The 25,182-nt window shown below is 34.8% G+C and overlaps 4 protein-coding genes across 5 annotated transcripts; all 4 read right to left on the reverse strand.

The window, feature by feature from the left end:
- Positions 1-456: 456 nt before the first annotated feature.
- On the reverse strand, positions 457-4,689 carry LOC102607055 (UDP-glucose 4-epimerase GEPI48-like). The gene is made up of 9 exons (XM_006476311.4): positions 4,301-4,689; positions 3,722-3,771; positions 3,209-3,344; positions 2,953-3,054; positions 2,532-2,759; positions 2,043-2,121; positions 1,535-1,617; positions 1,010-1,101; positions 457-800 (listed from the first exon to the last, which is right to left on the reverse strand). The coding sequence occupies exons 1-9, from the start codon at positions 4,481-4,483 to the stop codon at positions 707-709; spliced, it is 1,047 nt and encodes a 348-aa protein (XP_006476374.1). The 5' UTR covers positions 4,484-4,689; the 3' UTR covers positions 457-706.
- A 7,073-nt stretch (positions 4,690-11,762) lies between these two features.
- On the reverse strand, positions 11,763-14,094 carry LOC127901220 (uncharacterized). Its single transcript, XM_052438002.1, has 3 exons — positions 14,051-14,094; positions 12,554-13,071; positions 11,763-12,390 (listed from the first exon to the last, which is right to left on the reverse strand). Exons 1-3 carry the CDS (start codon positions 14,092-14,094, stop codon positions 12,014-12,016), a joined length of 939 nt encoding a protein of 312 aa, XP_052293962.1. The 3' UTR covers positions 11,763-12,013.
- Positions 13,913-19,105, reverse strand: LOC102607348 (uncharacterized). Of its 2 annotated transcripts, XM_006476312.4 has the most exons (12): positions 18,451-19,100; positions 17,694-17,857; positions 17,449-17,526; positions 17,134-17,213; positions 16,762-16,846; positions 16,147-16,566; positions 15,890-15,997; positions 15,419-15,486; positions 15,131-15,218; positions 14,951-15,022; positions 14,815-14,868; positions 13,913-14,414 (listed from the first exon to the last, which is right to left on the reverse strand). In XM_006476312.4, the coding sequence occupies exons 1-12, from the start codon at positions 18,851-18,853 to the stop codon at positions 14,334-14,336; spliced, it is 1,701 nt and encodes a 566-aa protein (XP_006476375.2). In that variant the 5' UTR covers positions 18,854-19,100; the 3' UTR covers positions 13,913-14,333. The 2 variants fall into 2 exon arrangements, 1 of the variants encoding a protein (XP_006476375.2); XR_008052709.1 differs by lacking the exon at positions 15,131-15,218 and having other exon boundaries at positions 13,913-14,868; positions 18,451-19,105.
- A 304-nt stretch (positions 19,106-19,409) lies between these two features.
- Positions 19,410-23,871, reverse strand: LOC102607732 (uncharacterized). Its single transcript, XM_006476313.3, has 7 exons — positions 23,703-23,871; positions 22,853-22,919; positions 22,694-22,755; positions 22,495-22,584; positions 22,268-22,410; positions 20,470-20,524; positions 19,410-19,886 (listed from the first exon to the last, which is right to left on the reverse strand). The coding sequence occupies exons 2-7, from the start codon at positions 22,917-22,919 to the stop codon at positions 19,674-19,676; spliced, it is 630 nt and encodes a 209-aa protein (XP_006476376.2). The 5' UTR covers positions 23,703-23,871; the 3' UTR covers positions 19,410-19,673.
- Positions 23,872-25,182: the final 1,311 nt, after the last annotated feature.

Genomic DNA, 25,182 nt, shown 5'->3' on the forward strand with positions numbered 1-25,182 from the left:
TGTTCTGTGTTTACTCGCTTCTTAAATAATGAAAGGCGTACTTTCTTTTAAAAAAAAAAAAAATTCCGAATTATTTTCAGATTCCTCCGTTAAAGTTTACCGTATTTTCAGTTCAATATTTCCACTTTTCTCTCATATCATTTGTGTTCACATCTTTGAACTGTTCGTTTATCAAGAAAAGATCAAAATACCAATGTTTCTTAAAGATACCATCCGATGCTATAGTTTTCAGTACAATTAATTTGGTGGGTGTATCCCTTTTATACTCATCTGAAAAAATAAGTTCATTATAAAAATTTAAAATTTGAAAATTATTTTTTTACTAATTACTTTTTCTCTCGAATAAAATAGAAATGACGGTAACTTCAATGTCTTTGCCTTTCGTAAATAACAAATAACGAAAAGCCGGCAGAGAAGATAACACAACGGAAACAGACTTTTGTGTCGACGGAACCATTGCAAGAAAGGAAGAAAATCTTTAAATTAATAAGCTGAAAATTTGAAGACCAATAATCAACACACCAATGACACTGTTCCAAATAAGGGAATGCCTAGATAAATCTTCACAGTAGAAGATTGTATAGGGGACCTTCTATTGTTGTACAATACCACAAGGTTTTTCAGCTTAAAAATCTGATAATTAAGTGTACAGAATAGACACTGTATATTGCGAGGAACTACTAATAAGGATGACAAATGACAGTTATTAGCTAGTCGAGTTGGAAGATTCATAGCCATAAGGGTTCTTGCTGGCCCAATTCCATTGATCCCTACACATCTCGTCAATGCCATATTTTGCCCTGCAAGGACAAATGATAATTGTTAAACCATCATCAGACTTCAATGTAAAAAAGGAAGAACTTTGTGTGAAAGTTATAGGCGCCTAATGGGAATGTGGTTTGCAATCAATAATACACAACAGATTATCTTCTAACGATACATCCAATAGTAACATTGATTGCATTACCAGCATTGGTAAACAAAGATAGACACATGTATAAGTACTTACTTCCAATTCAATTCACGTTCTGCCTTTCCTGTTGATGCATAAACAATTTCTGCGTCACCGGGTCGCCTCCCAGACTTTACAAGAGGAATTTTCTGATGCAGAAAACAATAAGCACATTGAATTACAACACACAAGAAATAGTAAATATCAGACAATTTTATATGGCTAACACTCTTCTGATTCCATGTTAAAAACATTCATGTAGCCATAGCAAGATGAAACATTTGACTATTTCATAGCCATCGCATTAGTTTGTGTTCTATAAATTTCAATGGACTTGGCCATAACAACCTCTCAACCCCAAGACTTCTCAACCTCTTATCTAAAAACTGCTCGTTTTTACAGGTCCATTTGACTTTAAGCCTTAAAGAGTAGCAAAAGCTTATGCTTTCAAATTTGATAGCAATACTAATTCTACATGATTACCGCATGAACCTTCAAGAATTTACAAAATACAATCCAGAAGCGAAACAAAAGTTTCCATCGGTGAATAAATAATATACAGAACAGGGCAAAAATGTGTACCTTTCCAGAGGCTTTTTCAAATGCTGCAACCATCTCCAAAACTGATGTCCCTTTTCCCGTTCCCAAGTTGTACACCTCACAACCTGTAAAAACCCATCTCATCAGTCATAAGAATTGATGCTGGAAGTTCACACCATGACAAAACTCAAAAAGTTGAGTTCTTATATCTACTCTTTCCCCCAAAAAAGCAGCTATTCCTTGATAATTGTATTTCAGAATTCAGGGAAATTTAACAGACCATAAATGATAAATAAAACCAGATTTCTCACGGTAGGCAACTATTTGTGTAGAGGAGTTGAAATGTGACACTACGAAACCATGAATAAAACCATAGTAATCTTCTATGTGGCTTTTAATTAGGGAATTCTTACTAAACATAAGATGATGAGCTCAACTCCAACGGTATGGAAAAATGATACGGTTATGATACTAGCATGCAACTTGACAACAAAATTTGGTCTATTGTGTAGAAGTACAAAGAAAAGTATCAATTTTTTTTAGCACATACCTATCTTAGGATCATCAAGCTTATGCAATGCAGCAATGTGCCCATCAGCTAAGTCAATAACATGAATGTAATCACGGACCTGAGAGGAGATAAGTTCCATCAAAATCAGTTCTCGACCAGAAGCAAGAAAATGAACTATAAGTTCTGCAAAAGATGTTCTAGTATTGAAAATAATAACACAGCTTGGAAAATACTTTCAGGACTCGAAATCTTGAAAACAAAAACTTCGTAAACATTCCATGTTGTAAACTAGTTCCATGCTGATAAAACCCTGAATAATTGTGATCAAACTAGTATATCAGTATAACAACAACAACAACACACACCGAAAATTAACAAGAGTTTCATCTAGAAGCAATTGTATGAAAGCCTCACATAATGGATCTTCGCCAGTATTTAATGCTGCATTAAAATGAATGAATCCCAAAAGCGTGACATGCATTCACATATACTGCAAGTATATAGAGGCAGCGTCCTAAAACAGCTTACCCCAGTACCATCCTTTGTTGAGTAATCAGTTCCAAATACTGTCAGCTCTGGACGCCTGCCAACAGCAACTTGAGTGACGAAGGGCATGAGATTGTTTGGAATTCCACGGGGATCCTCACCAATTTTGCCACTTGGATGTGCACCAACAGGATTGAAATATCTCAGCAATATGATCTTCCATTCAGAGTCTGAGCGGTGGACATCACGGCAAATCTCTTCAATGAAAAGCTGGATGATCAACCTTGTCAGAGATCATAACAAAATAACACAAAAAAGAAAAGAAGTGCTTAACCAAGGCACATACTCAAGACACCCTGCACAGTGAAGCAGCCTCAATATAACCAATACAAAAAGTTGATTTCATTCTTGATATGAAAAGAAGCAACTACATCTCAGTTGTTACGGACAATGATGGACACACCTTGGTACGTCCATAAGGGTTCATTGCCTCTAACGGGAACTCTTCTGTACACGGAACCACCTTTGGCCAGCCATAAACAGTAGCTGATGATGAAAAGACCAGCTGAAATGTTTCCAATTGAAAGATTGATTAAGTTACTGATGCTAAGATTCATAATTGAACAAAATCCTTGATACTAGAAACATGAATGTGACTGATGAAATTTTCAAAGGGAATCCTATAATCATCACTAGCAAATTAGGTATTAGTGGCATACATTTTTGCAGCCATGTGCTGCCATAACTTCCAAGAGAGTTATGGTTCCAATAAGATTGTTGTCAAAATACAGCAATGGTTTCTGCACACTTTCACCAACTGCTTTCAGTCCAGCAAAATGGATGACAGCATCGAACCTTTGTCACAAAGAGGACAAAACGTAAGCTAATAAACAAAAATCTTCTCATTTGCTTTATTATTATTATTATTATTATTTGATAGATGTTTATTGTCATTTACATATAAATGTGATTAAAGCAATAACTAAAACGATACTAAAAATTTCAAATTGAATTCCAAAGATGAACCACATGGAAAAGAATGCTCCCAAGTAGACATTTTCACATTGCCAGCTAAATGAAACTGATAGAGAATATAAACAGTGACAACTCATGCCACCAAAAAATAATAATAATAATAATAAAAAAAAACCCATAAAGTATTAGGCCTCAACTTAGTTATATAGTGTCAGGCCAATTAGCATTATAAAACATAAAGATCACCAGAGCAGTACTTTGTTTTGGCAAACAATGCTTCCAGCGCTGCTTTGTCTCGGAGATCCAACTGCAAGTGAAAGTGAAAATTTAAAAATCAGGACCATGACTCTGTAAATTACAAAAGAAAATTTAGTTCAATTAATTACACGTTTAATTCACTTCACAATAAAAAACGGCATGATTAGTCAATCCCCAAGATCAAATAAAATCAAAACGAATATCCCAATGCATAAGCCGGGCACCTCTAATACAATGAACCTTAAAAAAGAAATTTAATAAGTTTTAAAACATAATCATCAGTGATCACATGGTTCACAAACGAAATTAGAACATGCGCCACACACAGCATAGAAATAACACATGATTGACAGCACAGCCTCGAGCACGCGTTTTCAACTAAATAACAAACTAGTGATAATTAAAACACAGAAAGTCGATTGGAAAAAGCTAAAATTTTGGCGCGAGTAAACAGCTATCTTAGGCAATTTGCTAACAATAAATTAAAAACCCCGTCGAAAAGATTTTCAATATTTAGGTAAAAAGAACAAAAAATAAACGGCAGCGACGACAACACGACAACAACAATGACAGCTAACCTTATGAAAGGTCATGTTGTCGCCTTGATTGCCAGCGAGTTCTTTGACTTTTGCGACGGCGATTTCCGAGGCATTATCGAGATTGTCAACGACGACAGTTTTGTAACCGCCTAACAGCAACTGAAGCACGGTGTGGCTTCCAATGTAACCGGCGCCACCGGTCACCAAAATGTTCTTAGCCATGGAGTCTAACGGAGAGACCAATCAGAAGAACCAAAAAAAAAAAGGAACAAAGTACACGAAAAATTGAAGAAACGGGGGAATTACGAAGGAAGTGATGAGACTTGGGCTTGGCCTCGCGCTCAGAGAAATTTAAAGGAAAAGAAAAAAAATGAAACTGACGAAGAGCAGAGGGAAAGAGGGGCGAATTTATAGGGAATATTGGGGGTTGGCTAATTTCAATAAGGACGAAATTCTATTAAGGGGAGATTTTGGTTTCAACGTCTAGCGAGGGGATGACACGTGGAGGTGTGTGATTAGTTGTGCAGCGGTAAAAACCGTTGGGTGTATGTGGCATGTAACAGGGGAGTTTGAGCGGATCATGTCGAGTTTCTGGCACTGGATTGACTCAAGTAGCCTTATCTTTGCTTCTTATCGACCTATGTGTGTCTCCGCTTGCTGGGTAACCGCTTAGGGGTACTTTCGTCTACACGGTGGGTTTTCTTGAAGTTGCTATTCGAATCCTGACCTTTCTTGAGACGCGGTGGACTTTTTTTAGCTTTTTGATCCCTTTGAGACTTGAGTTGAGAAGAGAAATTTTTTGACTAACGTGTGCTTATGGCATTATTTTACTATTTGCGGTGAGTTTTGACGGAATTAATTGATTAACTAAATATATCAATAAATCTTTTCATTTCTAGAAATTAAGATCTTTATTGGCGGAGAGTTTTTAAGAAATTAATTGATTAATTAAATATATCATTTATAGAAATTAAGATCTTTATTTGCGGAGAGTTTTTAAGAAATTAATTGATTAATTAAATATATCAATAAATCTTTTCATTTCTAGAAATTAAGATAGGAAAAATTTTATTCGATGTACATAGAGGTAAATCAGATCTATTTTGAAACTAATATTATCACCATATCGTAAAACAGTAATCTACTCCTTTTTTTTTTCAAATTTATTTAGTAAAAAACTATACCAAGTAAAGTCATTTATAGGTATAAATTTCAACAAACAGGTGGGCGAGACTGAAGAAATATTAAATTATCAAATTGAACCTAATGAAAGAATCATTGAAAAGGAGGGAAAAAAAAATTAAAGGAATCCACACATTATTCATTAATTTCATTGATTTGCGACACTAATTCTTTTTGTGACAGTGACGGAAAATCCACAAAATTATAGTCTCACCCAGATCTCAAATGCCATAAATAAAATTTGCTACTTTACACGTGTGTATAACGGTGGAAGAGCATGACACGGAAGTGATCAGTTCGTGCTTTTCGCATGAAATGCCGCTGGAGCCAAGAATATGGATGCTTTGAAAACGAACAAACAAAACGTGGGTTGCTTTTATTGCTGGATATATTCCAACTATCGAAAGTTTTGACCCTTTTTTTTTTTTTTTTTTCCTGTACAAAGTTCAGCCATTCAATTAACTTTTTACAAATAATATGATAACTGGATGATGCATAAGACTTGTATATTTGTTGCTTTTTTATCTTATATTCTAAGAGATAAGGTATACTTTTGTCCTTTTTGATAAGCTCGGTTTGATTCCAGAATTTCTTCTATCAAAAGGACACATCATACATAAGAAAAGGAATAAGAAAGGAATTTTTCTTTTTCTAATGAATTTTTTTATTGGACCTGCATTCCACCGACCTAACGACCAAGAGCTACGAAGAGATAAAATAAAGAAGACGGTTAATGTCATTTTTAAATGAGCTAACTTTGCTCCGTGTGTTTAGTTGGACCAGCAGCAAGCCTTTGATAACCTAGAGCACAGGTGATTTGATGAGCGAACGACACGTGCTAATCTCTTGTTTAATTAAATAAATAATAATAAAATAAAAAAAGAGTTAAAGGTCAGCTGAGAAGATGAGAATGTGGACTAAAATCTGCAGCCTGCACGCAACCTAAGTGCAACTTTTTATTATAAAATTCCCTAGCGAATACTTTATGTAGTAGAAACGTTAAAAATATATATAAAAAAAAAAAGATGATCTGTATTTTCTGTGCATAACATCATTGGCTTTCATACGTAAGAATTCTCCACTGTTTATACAAATCTGAAATCTGTTTGTCCATGTGCAGCACTTGGCCACTTACAAACTAGGCAATTATAACCAACTGGGTCCAGTGGTCAGGATCTTGTACTTACAACTGTAAACGCAGCGATTTGAGTCCCCATAATATATGTAGGGGTTTATTTTTTTCTTCAATTATTAAGTGAAGACAGTCTTCTTCTTAGTAGACACCCCTCGAATATTAGAGAGGGTAAAATCTAGACAGTATTATATAAAAATTAATGTAAATTAGTAGACACCCCTCGAATATTAGAGAGGGTAAAATCTGGGCAGTACTATATAAGAATTAATGTAAATTAGGTCTAGTAATTATCTGATTGTAAATATTAGTTGTAAATCTCATATAATATGAGTTGTAATCTGAGCATTAGTCTCGTGTAATTAAAAAAAAAAAAAAACAAACTAGTCAATTATATCTTTTAGGGTGGATTAAATATGCAACCCTTGGTGGAGCATAATTTCAAAACTAAGCAAAGCTTATTTTCTTGCGTCAAAAATGTGCTCGAATCTGGTATTTAAAGACTATTCTGTGGGCATAGCTTGGGAATCTTTCTGCCTCTTCATTTGCTTCAGCTTGCAGCCTCCAATCCTGCATCAAATTAAGGAGAATAAAAAGCAAAACTTCATGCCTGCTGCTGCTGCACAAGAAATCATGGAAGATTAAGAGCAATTGCTGAATCATTAAGATCATAATAAAAAAAGAAAATATCAGCAAAAGCATGCCTAGATCTAGGGAAATATGATTCTATCCTCTGTGTGCGCATTTGGTTTACTTTGTTTATGTGAGGAGTCAAGTGTGCAATTTGCTACTTAGAGAGAGTGGTCCCAAGCAATTTCATTCTTTTTCTGTACATATATTCTCGTGAGTTTTGCTCAAACAGTCTAATCAAGAAGTTTCTCATTTGTCTCTGCTTAAGTGTCGGAAGATCTATATGATAACACCCCCAGGATCCGGCAAGATTTCAATCAGCGAACTCTGTACTCTAAAAAATGACAATTCTGAGAAAATTAGACTTTCTCACATCTTATTTATTTCTCAATTCTTCCTCTATGCCAAAATTTTTGTATCAACAATGGGTACAGCTACGTTAGCACAGGCGGTAATGTACTCCCAATTTTGTTAGTTTGCGGAACAGCCTTTAGATTTTCACCCAAGACTTGCAGTCAACAACTGTAGTTTAAAATTTGAAGAACACTTAAAATTACGGGCTACTGTGAGAGCCTGGCACTCTAGAATTGGAACAAACTTGATAGTTTTGCAGCAAGTTGAGTGATGAAGTAAATCCGGTTAGAATGTGAAGTAAAAACTTCAACTTTTTATGCCAACCATGCATCCATCATTTGCGTGCCAACAAACCTGACCTGGATAGAGTTTCAGTTCCTATACATCCGATCACCTTCCTTCGTGAAAGTTGTTCCTTCTTCACCTCCATGTCAACACACTGCTACACCGTCTACATCCCTTTAATTTATATCCTGACAAATCAACTTTTCAATGATGCCGAGCACTTGATACTTCCTAATTAAACTATCTCAGCCGTGATTAGTTGTTTCTCTTGGCCAATAAAAGCTGTCCTGGACCGTTATATTGCCATTCTTTTTTTCATTTGCTTCTTTGAATATTTGGTGATATCAGTTTTGCTAAGGAAGCACAACCACACATTGGATCCAAGAGCCTTGATCAACCAGCACTTTGAATGATATTGACGCGTCAGCAAGCTGTGAAAGTCAATGCCAGCTTACCAGAAGTTCATTAGTTCGTTTAAGTTGTAATTTGTTAGGTTATAATTCATTTGTGTCTATTAAAAATCAGATCTAGAGTAGAAATGTTTTCCTTTCCATTGTCTCTGCTGCCAAACAGTATCAGTTTAGTCTTTTTATGTTGTGTTTACTTGCTGGAGTGGGAGTGAGGAGTGTGGATTCCTCCTACTTCAGTGTTTACTTACTTAAAATGGGGAGGGATTGGGAGTTCCACTCCGTGGGCCCCACCCATTTTTGGAGTGGGACTCCCATTGGTCACTCCCACCTCTCCCATTTCTACCTTTTTTTATTTTATTTTATGTTTTATAATTAATAAAATAAAATAAATAATATTATATTTATTTGAATAATAATATTATATTTATTTAAATAATAATATTATATTTAACTAAATAATAATTTACATTGATTCTAAGTTAAAATTATTTTAAAATAATATTATTATATTAATAGAGAATTAATAAATATAATATTATTATATTTATTTTAAAAATAATAGTACTATATTTATTTAATATTAATAATAATAAGTACTTTATTCTAAGAAAATATTAATTTTGTACTAAATAATATTATATTATTATTTTATATAATAATAAATTTAATATATTTATATTAAATAAAATAAAATAACATTTCATTTTATATTAAAATTACAATTAATAATTTATTGTTCATAATTAAGAATATTAATAATTATAATAAATTTACAAATATAATAAAATAAATATTATTCATTAAATATATTTTTTATTAGTTTTGTAATTAAAAACTATAATTCTTTAAATAAGGATAAAATTGTAATTTGAAACTATTTACTCCCAATCTAAGACAAAGTAAACACATAAATTGGATTCTGATCTCCATTCTATGCTTCCATTCCAGTGTAAGTAAACAACATACTCCCACTCCCACTCCACACTCCCAATCCTAAGATTTTCACTCCCCAGAATTCTCAATCCAATCCAAAAAGTAAACTCTACCTTAGTTTTATTACCAGTTATAAACCTAAACGCTGCCCTTATGTTTTAACCGGTCTTCTGCTGCTTCGCTTGGTTTTCTGGTTGCCACACTTTCAACTTGCTATTTACCGAATTGGCCATTGGATTTCATTGTTTATACTTTATAATCCAACACGCTGGGCCAACTAGGCGACAAAGTCAGGGGGATGTAACCCCCGGGCAACTTAGTCGCAGCCCCTATATAAAATATGTGAATATGTTGCACATACTGCATTAACTGATATTGCTCACTGCTTCACAGAAGAAATCTGACAAATAGCATATAGACTTAACTTACGGCATTATTGAAGAAAGTATTACATATGTGTAGGGTGGTTCCCTTCTCATAACCAAAATATTCCCTTGCATGATAAATGTCAGTCAGCTGAATCCGTCCCATTAGTTAATCATTTGAAAGACCCCTGATTGAAAATATTTTATGAGATTTGTTCAAGCAAATCCAACAAAGAATTGGATTCAATACAATCCAAGAAAATTGTTAGATGACCAATTGTGTTTCTTGACTAAGAAAAAACACAAAAGACCAAGAAGCAAACAAGAAAAGATGATCAAACAGCAAAGGAATGAAACCCAGAAAATAAGGACAATCAAACACAGTGCACAAAGCAGAAAATTCGATCTACCAGAACAGAGCTTCAAGCTCTTTATTATTAACATAATTGAATGCAAGTATACAGAGGGAATTACAAGCTTCCAATGACTCGCTTGCATCTAAGCTCTTAAGGCTACATTTGGGACGCATGATGAACTATTATTAAGACTAGATTGACTTAGATTAGATTAGGTTGGATTACATATAAGACTGTCTTTTATTTGGTATAAAGTTAGTCGGACTAGGTTAAATTTAATAAAGTTATTAACTATTTAAATAGTATAACTATTTTAAATTATATTACTAATTTTTAAATTTTTTATTTTGTAAATAAATTATTAAATAAAATTTTGATATTTAATCCTATATTATTAAATTAAAATTTTAATGTTTGTATAAAATTTTAGTTTAAATAACTTACAAAATTAATTTTTTATATGTATTTATATGAATATTAGTATAAATAAACATAAAAAGAGTGATAAATAAGATTTTATCCTAAATTGAAATAGGGAATAATAGTTTCATTACTTTTGGATTAAAGTTTGGACTAATCAACTAGTTACGACAGCCAAACATGTCTAAGATTTGATTAATTTTTTTATCCCAAAAATTGGTCAAATTCTACCTTTAATCCTAGTATCAAAACATGGCCTAAATTTTTAAAGAGTTGTGCCCTAAAAAGATATGGCAACAACCAGTTAAAAGACCTTAAAAAGTCAAACTTTGGCCAACGACTCTGCCAGAGAATTTTCTAGTAATTAAAAAAAGCCTAAAAATGTCTTGAAACTATATAAACATACACCCAACACTAGATTTCAATCATACATCAACAATAGATTCTTAAGAAGACACATTTGTTAATCAGACTTTTACATTCCTTTTCAGAGAAAAGGAATTTTTGGTTTTATAATTCAAAATTGTCTTCTTCTTTTTTTCCTTTGAAAATGAAAGTGATATCAAGTCTATCTTTCTTCAGCCGATTATTTCAGATCCTTGGTATGAGTCTGAAGCAATTCATATTGAGATGAAAATATTTCTTCGATCCACTAATCTTTGTAGTTCAAACAGTGACTCAAGCAAAAACTTAATGTGATATTCTGCCGTCTTTGTAGTTCATCCCTCATTTCGCCAAGCTACTTGGATATCAGTGTATGCCTCCTTGTCAATCATCTTAACAAAATTATCTATATAAGCAGAGACATCAGTTGGCTTGTTCTCTAGAAATGCCTTTAGTTTATATCTGTTGCCTGGGAAGCTCAGTAGTAAACGCACTACTTTTTTTTTTGTAATATCGAATTTATCAGCTTGTCATTCTCTTTGTCAAAGAATTTAAGTCCTTTGCTGTCTCTCCCGCCCAAAGTGGCAGCAAAATGTCATCTGCTTCTGAGGTGTAGATCACACTGCACTACTTGTTCATAAAAGCGGAGCCTACGCAGTCGCTTCTAATGTCGCTCGCCATTATGTAGCCTTTTGGAAGTGCATTGACGACCAGTTGTCTGGCGGTAACACACTTTAAAAAATTGAATCTTCCCATCACTGTACAATAAAATAACAAAATAATAATGATAAAATTAGTAATTCTTGTCAACTTAAAAAAAAAAAAAAAAGACTTTTAATTTCATACTGTTATTGTTTTTTTAGCAGGTGATTGACCTTTGCAAAATGCCACAACTTTGTTATTTTGGCAGGGAAAACCAAATTCAGCTATTGTAAAATACTGTTCTTGTTTCATCAGCAGAAGATTGGCCTTTGCAAAATGCTACAACTTCGTTATTATGGCAGGAAAAACCAGATTCACTTATTGGATCGCACGAGAAAACAGCTAATGTACAAAATGTGTGTTGACCTTTGCTGTTAACTCGAATCAAATGGACAAATGGTTACTATTAGAATAGTTCAAAGACCCTAAAACGACACTAGAACTATAGAAGTAAAGATAACCAAAGTTGTAATTACAAAGTAGACTTATACAAATTTAGCTAGTGCTCATAGTTGAAGTATACTGTTCTTGTTTCTTCAGCAGAAGATTGGCCTTTGTAAAATGACACGGCTTCGTTATTATGGCAGGAAAAACCAGATTCATTCACTCGATTTCACTAGAAGACAAAATGGCACGGCTTCGTATACGCCAGTATCGTATGGCGGTACCACATTGGAAGTTTGTGTTAGACAGGAATCATCAGCGAAATAAATACAATTTGCTTTGAAATAATTTCCTCCTGCAGCAACCAAAGATTTTGAAGTACGCTTGCCCAATAAAATTGCATGATTGCCGATATTTGTCACCTCAGCCCATTCTTGCATATTCCAATCCAATTTGTAGACCTCGAACGCACACGTCCCACTCACCCAAATTACATATCTTGAAACAAGCAGCAAGTCGCCATTCAACTCTAACAAGTAGTTAGTCATCGTATTGGAATACTGCTGAAATTGATGTTTCTGAACCGGCAATGCTTCAGTTGAAGAGGGAGAATGATGATGAAGACCAAATTCAAATCTTATACGATAGATGGTACAACAATCACCGATATAATAAAAATTACCCTTATAAAAAACAGTATCCTTACCAAGACAACAGTCGCTATAATCGTAACAAGGGGGCATGTGTTCTTGTACCTTGGTCCATGACGATGTGTCTCCGGGTCTGCACATGTACGGGACATTCTAAAGCAAGAACTAGGCAGTTGGGATCTTGAGGGCGTGCAGATGTGATCACTTTCAAGCCGTTGAGTGTGCAGAAGGATTCTGTCTCTTGTGGATGTGGTGGTGGTGGTAACTCGACTTTGGACTTGGTAAAAGGATTCCAGAGACAAATATTTTGTGTTGGACTTCCAACTGTTAGCAGCCATCCAAAGAATGTACTCGAAAACCATCTGCCCTTTAATTCTTCTGGCAATGATATTTCATATGTTTTATTTGTCTGGGGTTTGAAGAAGATGCAAGATTGAGTGTTTGTGGGAATTTTATATTCGTTGTAGTTGGAGAGCAATAAGAAAGGAGGGGATATCAGTTTGAGTTTCTGAAAATCCGTTTTAATGGCAGATCGCCATGCCAGACAGACTGCTGAACATCTTGCGATATCATCCCAATCTGTCAGGTTTTGGAAGACAAGGAATAAGAGTTCACTTGGAATACTTGATCATGAGAAAACCGGCGATGCCATAACCCATACCATTGACAAAGCGAAATACAACGTCCTGTCACCGGTGCGTGGAGGATTATTTTTTGTTTTTTTTTTACTCTTTATTTATAGAATTTGAAACAAACACGATTAGGGTAAGCCGCATTAAATTAAATAATTAATGAATTTGGATGTCCTTCTAATTTAATCTTTCTTAATTTTAGAAGGAGATTTTCATAAATGTGATTTAAATAATTTTATGGATAAGATTTAATTTACTTTTATCTCTTCTTAATAAAAACAAAAACACATCATTTGGATTTTAATTAAAATTTTGGAACTACTAACAACGAACAAATTTTAGTATATCATAATTTATATGTTTTTATTTTTTATATCTAAGACTTTTTTCTTGATATTTTGATAAAAATAATTTTTTGATATTTATTAACTTTTATGATTAAAAAAAATTATTGATGTTTATTTTTAAATGGTGAATTTTGTTTCTCTTACCTAATGATACCAATTGTTTGCAGCTAAAAGAATATATTTGAATGAATTGATAAAAATATGAGAAATTGAGAAGAGAAAAAAAATTAACTAAGTAATTTTTTCAGAACTTATTTAAATAATAAAATTCTTAATTAAAAAGGGATATAGAAAGTAAATTAGTGGACTTAAATAGCCCACTCAAAAAAAAATCTTGATAAATAAATTATCATTAAAGAATACACACGACATAAATTTTTTTTTTTTTTTAAAAACATGACATAAAATTATTAAAAACTCCACAGAGGACCTAATCCTTAGTCCATAAAGTATAAACATCATGGCCTTTACCACTCATTATAGAATGATACAAACAAAATGCTGCGTGTTTATATAAATGCATGTATTCACCAGTCATCACTTACAAAATAGGCAATGAACTTCACTATTACAATTTGCACGGGACAGTAATGTACATATGAATTGCAATTTACTCAAATTGCCTGCTGAAACGGACATTCTCCGTGAAAAACCAAGCATCTAACATCTCATTCCACCATTCCTTGATTTCCAATCATGCATAGATTAAAATCTTTTCAAGTCATTTGTTAAGCATATTAGTGTTCAGAATCATATGATACTAATTTAGGAAGAAATGGCAGCCCGTTTTCAACTGATCCAACCAAAATCATCTTTTGGAGAGGAAAGATGGAATGCTTCAAGAAACACGGTTTTGATAATAAGCAAAGCGTATTTACGAGAGTCAGATATACTCCAAGCATGTAGCTAAGACTGTTCTGTGGGCATAGCTTGGGAATTAATTAGTCTTTCTGCCTCATCATTTGCTTCAGCCTGTAATCTCCATTTCTGCAGTAAAAGAGGATGGAGGAGAATGAAAAGCTGAATGCTATGCAAGTTGCATAAGAACTCAAGGAAGATTAAGACCAACGGATGAGTTATGACATCATCAAGATCATAATGAAAAGAAAATATCAGGAAAAGTATACCTAGACCTACGTGGAAAATAATGTGTGTGTGCGCATGAGGTTTTGTGCGTCAACAAGGAGTCAAATGTGTAATCTCCCATAAGCAGAGGAAATTAAGTGATGCCTAGGTTGTTTCAACTTTCAACTTGCTTTTCAAAGGTAAATAACTAAATATTCATGTGAGCTTTGCTTAAACGGTCAAATCAGGCAAGTTTCACTTATATAAAATGATTAAAATCCAAGTCACTGGGGAAAAATTGCTTCAAGTGAAGGAAAGATGCCTCTTCAAGATTTTCAAGTTCCATGATTTGCTGTATCTGTTCTGAAATGCTTTCCTGGAAAAAAGAGTCACTTGGTCAAATAATTTTATTGGAGCAGATGGAGACATAAAAGAGGTTTTATATGAATATCACATACTGCACTGCTCACTGATTCCGCAGCAAGAACATCAGAGTCCATTTCTATCTCAATTTCAATCATTGAAGAAATCTGAAAAATAAATGGCACCAGTATACATTAGGTGATTGCATTATTTAAGAAGAAACTGAATATACAGTGGTGAGGGAGTAACATATCCCTTCTAATTATCAAATATACCCTTGCATAACTGTCAATCAATTCAATCCGTCCCCTTAGGGAATTTTGCAAGCCTTCTCGTACCCTTTTGACTCTACTTTTCCGAGCACTAAAAAGGAGGAAATGTGTGGTTTCAGCCTAAAAAACTACAGCCACTTTCGATAAAAGAAAATAAAAAATACTAATAAATTACAGCCAAAATACCCTCAATGTCCTAACGAATGTAGTCAATTAAATGAAATTTTGAAACAACATTCAGCAATCATTATGCGCTATTAAGGAATTCTAGGCAAGTTCAGAGGATTTCACCGATATGAAGGTTCTCCTACAGCATAAATTTTGTTCTCTAGTTGACACATCCGAGCCAACATCCAAACCTACATATCAAGACAACAAACTTGTCATATACATCAAATGCTCTGGTGGATCCATGAAATATTGAAGTAAAATTAGTTAACCGTAATTCTTATTATTGTGTGATGCGGTGATTAATTGCATCTGAATGTATAGCACTGACAACTTGTCAGAGGACAGAACATTGTTGATGAGAGAATATCCAAGATTTATTTTGAAGGTTAAATGATTCTATTAATCTACTTATAAGAAGAACTCATCTCAAAATATTTTACGAGGCAATTCTTTACCACACAGTCATATTTATTAATCAGATTTACATTCTTCACTTTTATCATTTCAGCAAAAGATATTTGTTCCCATAACTTAAAATTTTTCACTCAAAATATAGGTGCATACCAAGTTTCAATTAGGAAGGAAGAGTACCTCTTTTTCAGCAGCTTCTTTTAGGTCCTTGATGCGAGATTGAAGCAAGTCATACTGAGATAAAAGCTGTTGCCTGATAGCAATTGTGTCTACGGACTTTTGAGGAAGCTAACGTTTGAAAAATGAATTAAGCAATATGTACTTGCATTCTCTCGAATGATACAGTCTTAAAGAATACTTGGAATTCAGTCAAGCAATATTTCAAAAGGTAAATACAAGGAATGAAAATGTAGTATAAATGTATGATACTAGCTTACCTGACTCAGCTGGGGGAAAATCAAGTTGTTTAAAGTTACGCCAACTGCAAGAGATGCAACAGCTGCAACTGAAAGGAACTGAGGCAAGCTGGGATCAATTACTCTTGAGGCAGCATCTCCAGTGGCAAGAACTGCCAGAAGAGGAACGAGGCTGACTGGGTTAAGTAAAGAATGGTTTCTATCTTTAGTTGGGGCTCTTAATAATTGTGATTCTCGGCCATCTTTATGGTTTGTAAGGCACAAAGGTTCTCCAGGGTAGAAATTGAGGGCCTTTGGAGAAAATTTAAAGGGGCCCACCTCCCTATAGACATTCGATGGGGCTGCCGAAGAAACTGTTATCCTTTCCCCTACTTGTGCGGGGAGATCAACTGTTTCGGTAGCAAACCTATGTGTACGTGCCATGCCAGAAGGAGTCTGAACCTGGCAAATGAAGAAAAGAACTGATTACAGAAGGTTCGAGTGGAGCAAGTCCACTGCCAATAATACAGATGATCAGCTAAACTTTGTTACTTTTTCCGTTCGTCATATTGGCAAGGTGAAACTAGACCTGATAATTTTACAGGATAGAAGAGTTTTCATTTAGACACTCTGATTTCAGAATCAATGAAACTATACCACTATAGAGTGAACTGCAGCAGGGATTCTTTGCTTCATTATTTGCAGAAATCTTAGCCCCCTTTTCCAAGCTGGAATATCCATGCTGCGTTCGGCAGGAGCAGTTCCTTAGAAAAGTGAATATCCAGCATCAACACCATACACGAATTTAAATGTCATCAACAAAAAACTGTAAAATGGTAAAATGGAATATAACGCTTCAAATTGTATTTTTATCAATAGCAGGTATGCTCTGGGCTACAAGTTTGAAGTTGTTTTATGTCGCACAAAAAAAAAAAATTTCCAAAACAGAAACCCAAGCAAAACCAATTGGAAAAATACTGTGAGTGACAGCTCACTTGACAGAATTAACTAGAAGGAGCAAAAAGCAACCTGATTTCTTCTGAGTGAATACTAACTATGTCACCAGATACAAGCTCATACTTGTAGCGGCATTTGGCACAAGATACAATCTGCAGCAGCAACATTATTGCATCTCTATAAATAACGGAAAAATAATAAGCAGAATGCAGTCCATAAATGTTCATGTGACCAGAACAAATAGATATTTCAGAGAAGAAAATCACACTTGAAGTCACTGGCGTGATTCACTTATGACCTGAACAAATATACTAAGAGAATATAGATATTTCCAAAGCAGAATAGATACCAAATAATCATAAAAAATGTTGTGGGTAACATATATACCTGAATACCATGTTGAGGCTGAGCAACAGCTACAGCTATCAAACAAGTGGGACATCTCACGACTTTCCCAAAGGGAACCTGCTCATAATACACTTATTTATTAAAGCAATCTCCAAGAGAGAACTCCAATAGAGTACATTCATAATGCAATAGCTTCAAGAGACAATCATTAGAATAAATAATGGTACTTGTAATTTTATTCGCAGTTTGCTTGTACATCAGAGAAAAAAAGTACCACTTTTTACCTCTTCGCCAGGAGAAACTCCCACCCGGCTAATATCGTCAATCAACCTAAGGGCATCTGAAACCTTTAATGAAGCTGCAAGACTTTGAACTAATGATGTGTACACACTTACATCCGGCCTCGACCATTTCCATCTGTCGACTAAAGTGCCATTTTCACTAAAACCTGCCCATGTACATATTATATCAACGATGTCATTGTACTCTAATCACCCATGGAAATTAATAATAATAATAATAATAATAATAATAATAATAATAATAATAATAATAATAATAATAATAATTAGTTATAACAATAATCGGTCAACAACCAAAATGGGATTTAAGACATATTTGTAACAGAGTGCTTATCTAGAGTAGATGTTGGCATTTTGAAAAATTATAGATGCAAAAGTTTCAACTTATTATACATAGTGAATTTCATAATTTATTATTTTTTAATGACTCCTTATACAAAAAAGTTACCCAAATGCATTAAAATAATAATAATAATAGCAGCAAACATCCACTCTAGACAACCTTGAACTTTTGTGCTTCCGTTTATTTATGTATATTTTATTTTATTTTTGAACTTTGCAATTGAAGTAGAGTATATTTTTACTTAATAAGCGGCTAATGTTTATGTACCAAACACCGAATTATGGTCAATAGCTAGTGATATTCCCTTCCAGTGGCAATTCATCCAAAATCACAAACATATCCATAGTGATAAAAGGAAAACGAAAATTGTGCCTTAAATAAATTATGTATCCGTACCTTGATCAAAGCTAGAACGCATGGCATAGAAAATGGACAAAGCCAAATCAGTATTACCACGATCAATGGCAGCATTAATGATTAAACAACATTCATCAACAGTTAAAACGCCACCACTTCGCTTGGAACTTTCAGCGACTATCTCGAGCACTTCACTCGCATCCTTTGCACCCGATACTCTACTCAGCAACTCCTCCTCCACAACGCCGTTTTCGCTTTCACTCAACGAAGCTTCTATTCTAAAACCTCTTAATCTCGTTGCTTTCTTGGCGGCTAGTAGAAATGACAAGAGAGCACTAGTATTATTGTTTGGATTTGAAGATGTTTCATGAATTTTCCCGAAGCGTGGTGTGGAAGAACTGGAGATAAAATTAGGAGAGCACAAGCTTAGGTTTAAAGTCATTTTTTTTTATTTTTCTTTTTCCTTTTTTCAGGTGACTGAGAACGAAAACTCAAAGTGAGCCTTTGTAAACGGTCCGCCAGTGTTAGTTGCGATAAGATAACGATGAGTAACTTGAGGTCGTTTTTCGTTAAAATTAAAGGACGGTACAAGGTGTGCGTATGTCATGAATCCACGTAGCCATCTTCGATTGCCATCCACATTTGTTCCGGTAACATTCATTTTAACTTTGAAATTTTTATCTTTACTCTTTTAATAAAATTTTTAACCATTTATCCCGTCAAACAAATCTAACGACGAGGATCCAACGCCCACAAATAGCATTAATGTTGGTACGCACGGGAGACGCAGGCTGGTACCCCGCAGCAGTTGTTGGACGGTCGATAGACACACAATGGGCATTTCCAACCACAAGCAGCATCGTAACGAATCACATTCGTGCACAACGGTGAAAGTTTACAGTAACTTCCACTGCCTGCAGTAGATAACTCAGAAGTACGGGCAGCCCAATGCTACAGCAACATATGTTTCACATGCGCAATTCAAGCGAACCAGACAGTGATCGAAAGACTGCTTCTATACATTGCTCAAATGGAACACCAAGAAGAATACAAGTAGTCTCATATCCAAAATGTTGAAGACAAAGGAAGCAAAACATTTAGAAGGAAGAATGAAGAAACACTAGCTTTTAGATTTGGGCATTCTGGGCTAAACCAACCTCCACTGACTGGGTATGGAAGAAAAAAAAAATCAACTGCCATAAGTACCACCATTCAACTCATAGTACAGAAATATGAATCAAATCCTTTGAAGTAACATGGCATTAGTTGCCAAAACGGCCTCTAGCCCAGGGCACTCTCGGACGTCCACCACGGCCACCCCCATTGAGTTGTACACCACCACCATTATTTGCGGGTGAGAAGGCTTTCATCCTCCGCTCCTTCATATTAGCAAAAAGCGAGTCCAGCGTTTGAGGCCTCTGCTTTGGCACAGCATTATCCTCCTGACGCAGGTGCTGTTGTTGCTTCATCCGTGGCTGCAAAGCAGATACTCTATCAAGATTGATGACTTTCAAATCATTAAACCTCAAGCAAAATAATGTTTAACACTTTGGGGACACATATTGCTAAATCACAAAGTCATAAAACAGTTTTAAAAGCAGCAAATTAATATTTAACACTTCGGAGACCCATAGTGATAAACCACTAAGTCATACAACAAATTTAGAAACAGTCAAGTAAATCTACTAGTTGATTACTATTATCAACCTAGAACGTTGATATCCTCACCACTAAGTCATACAACAAATTTAGAAACAGTCAAGTAAATCTACTAGTTGATTACTCTTATCAACCTAGAACGTTGATATCCTCACATTCTAGTTAAGTTTCTATAATGTAAATAAAGCTCAATGAGCACTCAGAATTGGTCAATTCCAAATGAACCTAAGTCGGTCATACACATACCCAAGCCATATGAAAACACGTGCATTATTAGATGCAAAATAACACCATTCATCTAGAAAATACTCATAAATCTACCTTTCTTACTCATAGGACACAACTGTTATTTTGTAGAATACATCTTAGTGGAAAATAGAAAATTAAATGGAAAGATACCTTTCCAGCAAAGCCCCCATTTGCAGCCCTCCTCTGAACAGGCACAGCTCCAACCCTGCATACATAAATATAAAGGGGATAATGATTGGAGAATTGAAACAGCATATACAATCAAGAGGCTGTTTCCGACAAGAGATGCAAGTACCATCCAAGAGGTATTAATCAGTCACTCGAAAGCACTATACACAACCACTCAGTTCAAGACTAGAGAGTCTTACCATCATGGATCCTTATCATATTGAACTAACAAAAAGATAAGAAAAACCATTGCAGGATAAATAAAGGCACTTCAAGAAGAGGAAAGAGCTATTCTCCCGTTTCTTTTTAATCCACAATAGTTTTCCAATCGCAGACAAACTGTGGGGCTCAAGCTCATACAGTAAATGAAATGCTCTGATATCACAAATAAGGAGACAACCATGTAGCAGCAGATCAGGGACCAACCGCAAGGGCCAATTCTCCAAGCAGTCCAAACCAGCAAGTTCCCCCTACACAACTGCCAATCCTTCTTGAAAACAACAAAAATAACACACCAGCCATACAAACCTATCTACCTACAGGAGACCACAAATTCTGCTCCCACACCCATCTAAGGTGTACCCTCCATTAACCATTTACACCCATTTAAAATGTGCCCTCCAATAACCATTTACAAGACTCCAAGAGCCTCCAATTGATTATGACCATTTACAGCACAAAAATTTCAGTTTCGCCCAAAATTCAGAACTCAGATTTTGTTCACAACACCAACCTTCACCCAAACATCCTTGTCAGTTTTGTAGGTTCCAGTCAACGGTTCTTAAAGCAAATGACAACCAGTTATGGGACAAAACTAGGAATACACAAAGATGTGGCATCAGTCAACTGACTAGAGAAACAAGGGAAGTTCCACAGTCCAGAAACCCCCTTTAAAAGATTAGCACCAATGATGCACCCATATGCTCATTCAATAGCTTCCCACCTGGTGAAAGATACTTGAATTTCCAAGTAAATTGGTGGAAAATGGATAAAGGAAAACAGATGAACCAGCAGCAAATGACATGACTCTGGAGAGAAAGCAGGTAGCAGAATTCATCATCGAGTACAGCCTCAAGAGAATACTGATGATGCAGGTGAAGACATCATAATCACAACTCTTCAGAACAACAAAAAAGCATAACCAACTAATCTAAATTACAACAGCCACGCATGATAGTGTAACCAAAAACCCCCTTGATCATAGCTTGGTAGGAAAAGAAATTATCTATCAATGCAATCAACCAGCTAACATGCAGAGCTATAATTTGCACAATGCGCAAATTATAGCTCTCATCAAAATACTATGCTTGCCACAACATCAAAACCCCATATCAGACTTATTGTATGTTTGCACCCATCTCCATTGCATCATATCTTCTTGCTCATCGCATGGAACCAGATTCTTCACAGCCAAACAAAAAAATATGACAGCTTCTCCAAAGGAGCCCACAAATGGCCAAAAGATATGTGTGCCACTTAACCTAATTGGCAAAACTCTTCATATCACATTTATGAAGACTATTATGCAGACATTCTATTCTTTTATGGCATGAACCGAAACAGTCTATTTTAAAAAACTCTCAATCAGATTGGCCACTTGCTACCAAAACCAGGAGTACTATAAAATACACGAGCTGACATAAATTTAACCCGAAGCACATAGGAGACACCATCAATATTATAAGACCATGATTTACCTGCAAAATAGTAACCAACTTTACTCATAATTTCATTGTCACTAAATTTAAGGATTTGGATTTAATCAAGAGCAGCTTAATACCTTGCTCTGCTCATTTTATTAGCCACCATGCTACCATTAAAAGCTCTATTGCGAGCAGCAGCAACCGCAGTCATCCGTGCTACCTCAGTTGCCATAGGGAAATGGTTACGCTGGAAATTTGACCTTCTCTGAGCTAAAACACCCTGATGATCAAACATCAAGCAGTCATATCAGAATCCATCAACAAAGCTCAAACATAACAATTTAGCACTGCCAGCAGTCTTTACCTGTCTAAGAGATGATCTTGAGCTCATATATTGTCGCACTTTCAAAGACTTATCCTGAACAGCATTATTAAAAACTTTCCGGCTTTTGTTCTGTACAAAAATACAATAAACATTAAAACATTAGTCATATAACAAAAAAACTACCAGGAACATATCATACCAAATGAATAAACTTGTTTCTAAGTGTCTAATATCTTACTGGAGCCCTTTGCTGCTGCTTAGCTTTAGTTGAAGTATTTTTGGACATTTTAATAATGTCATCTATTACGACACAAAAACAAAAAATCCATGAGTAGACAATTAATTAAACAAAAATCTGACACAAAGAAGAAAAAAAATCCAAAAATTAATCGCATACCAAGAGTCATGTCCATTTTCTTTTCTGTGAGAGCAATTGCCTCGCTAGAGAGAGGTTTAGTTGCCATCTGATAAAATGCAACAGGGTTATGTATGGAAACAAAAAAAAAGAAAAAAAGAACAGAGCAAGAAATGGCAACTAAATACAAAAGTGGTAAGCCTATGAGCAAGCTACATTGGAAAATCAGGGCAACAAAGAGCTAGCTCTACTTTTACCAACAAAAAGCAAGGAGGTGGGGGCTTATTAGCAGGGAGCTCCATCTTCCACCGTTAAAAAAATAAATAAATAAATTTATAAAGCACAAAACATCTCAGTTACAGTTACAAATTATCCAGCTTATCACTTGTTGTGCAGCTTAAATCAGTTAAAAATATTTTCAAGACTCTTTTAGTTTAAGAATAAAGGAGCATCAAATCTGAAGATACAAAGTTAATCTTTCATCCCCCATTTTCTCACCAACCAAGCAGAGAATTACATATAACAACAAGAGCTATAGATGAAACATATAATTACAGCATTAAAAGCTACAAACTAAACATAAAGAGCAGCTCAGCTACAAAACCTAATTTTATCAAAAGAAATTTCACGCAAAAACTAGAATAGTAAAAAAAAAAATTAACTTTTTAACACTTTCATACTTCCTCTGTTCCTCAGACAAAAATTACTATAATGCAATAAGAAAATAAAAAATGATAATAACAATTCTATATTAAACGAATTACCAAACTACTACCATCTATCAAGAGACTACTTCTCAAAGCAGATAACAGATTCACCAAAAGAGAAACAATCGCATGCATACAGCGATAGGATTTTCGCCAACAATTGTCGCATGAGTAGAGAAACTTACCGAGTTGAGTGAAAAGATGAGAGATCGTTGACGAAGCTAGGGTTAGGGTTTCGGAGATGCTTTTTAAAAAAAAGAACGAAACAAAATATCTTCTTTCGAACGCGACAGGAAACACGAGCGACCGCGTTTAGAAAACGGGATTATTTATAGATAGTCGGTGGATTACTGACTACTCGGCGGATTCCAAGTGCCAGTCAAAATCAATCTTTTTATCTATGTGTTTCAGGTCCGCCTGGAATTACCGCAGTTATTGCGTCACCCCTCGCTTGAGGGAAGATCCAGTACGCGAGTAGTAGGAAAGTGCATAGGAACCCCAAAGTAACAGGTGCGCCACGTCACTGGGATTAACTAATCCCATGGTCAAAAGAGATACAATGTACGACGTGGCTTGTAATGATGATGTCAATGATTGATTAGAGAGAGTCAGGATATTTTGTCAAAGCGGTAATGACGTTTTTCTAAATTTATGGTGTCTTTGCTTTTTGGGATTAGAGAATAAGGATTTAATGACAGTATTTACTTCATATTTTGTGAGTAAGAAAATGGAAATCAATACTGTAATATCCAAAGTAATTTGAGATTAAGGAGTTCCCATTCCTCTGATTGATCAAATCAAACTACTCCGATTTAATTTTCAATATACCCAAATTACCTTTAATTAAATACAAAAATATAAATAAAATAACTGTAAATCTCTTAATTCTCTCACCGCGAACCCAGCACCTCCCACCAAAGCCAACTAGGGGTGGGCAAATTTCGATTTAGTTTTATTAAATTAAATGTTTTTAAATTTATTTGTCTAATGAACCGAACCGAACCGAACCGAATTATTTTGAGTTAAAATCAATAGTATATTTCTCTCTCACATATTCTCTCATTAATTCAAATATATCAAATCAAATATTTTAAATAATTACTAAAAAAATTAAAGTAGAAGCCATTGTTCTTCTACCACTCAAAACATTAAATTTGTCATTACATGCATCCTCACTCAGATCAACTAAATATATTTTCACCTCACTTTTCTCCGTAGTCTCTTTCTTACTCTTTTTTCTTTTAAAAGCTTCTTCTGTATCATATGTATTTCCCTATGACTCATTTTCCTCTGCATTCACATTCACATCACGTGACAAAAACATTTTGGTTGCCAAGTAATTTTCACAAACCTTAAGATGATTGTTCATATTAGTTCTCTCGTTTCTTACAGGATGACAAGCATAAGTTTTACCATAAGAATTATATGCAGCACTCAGTTCTCCTTCGCATCTAGTAAAATGGACCCATGCATCCGACACTTTCTTTCTTGATTTTTTTCTTTCAATTGAACTGTACATTGCTCCGTACTTTGCTTCCCTACATTATCTCCATACGAGAAAATGAAACAAGAATAGTTCGCAAGACATATTTATACTTGCTTTGGACAACCAGTACAAGAATATAAACTATTTGTTATATACTCCAACTAACTTAATAATCTCAC

Source organism: Citrus sinensis, chromosome 3 (assembly GCF_022201045.2).
Source record: "Citrus sinensis cultivar Valencia sweet orange chromosome 3, DVS_A1.0, whole genome shotgun sequence".
NCBI lineage: Eukaryota > Viridiplantae > Streptophyta > Magnoliopsida > Sapindales > Rutaceae > Citrus > Citrus sinensis.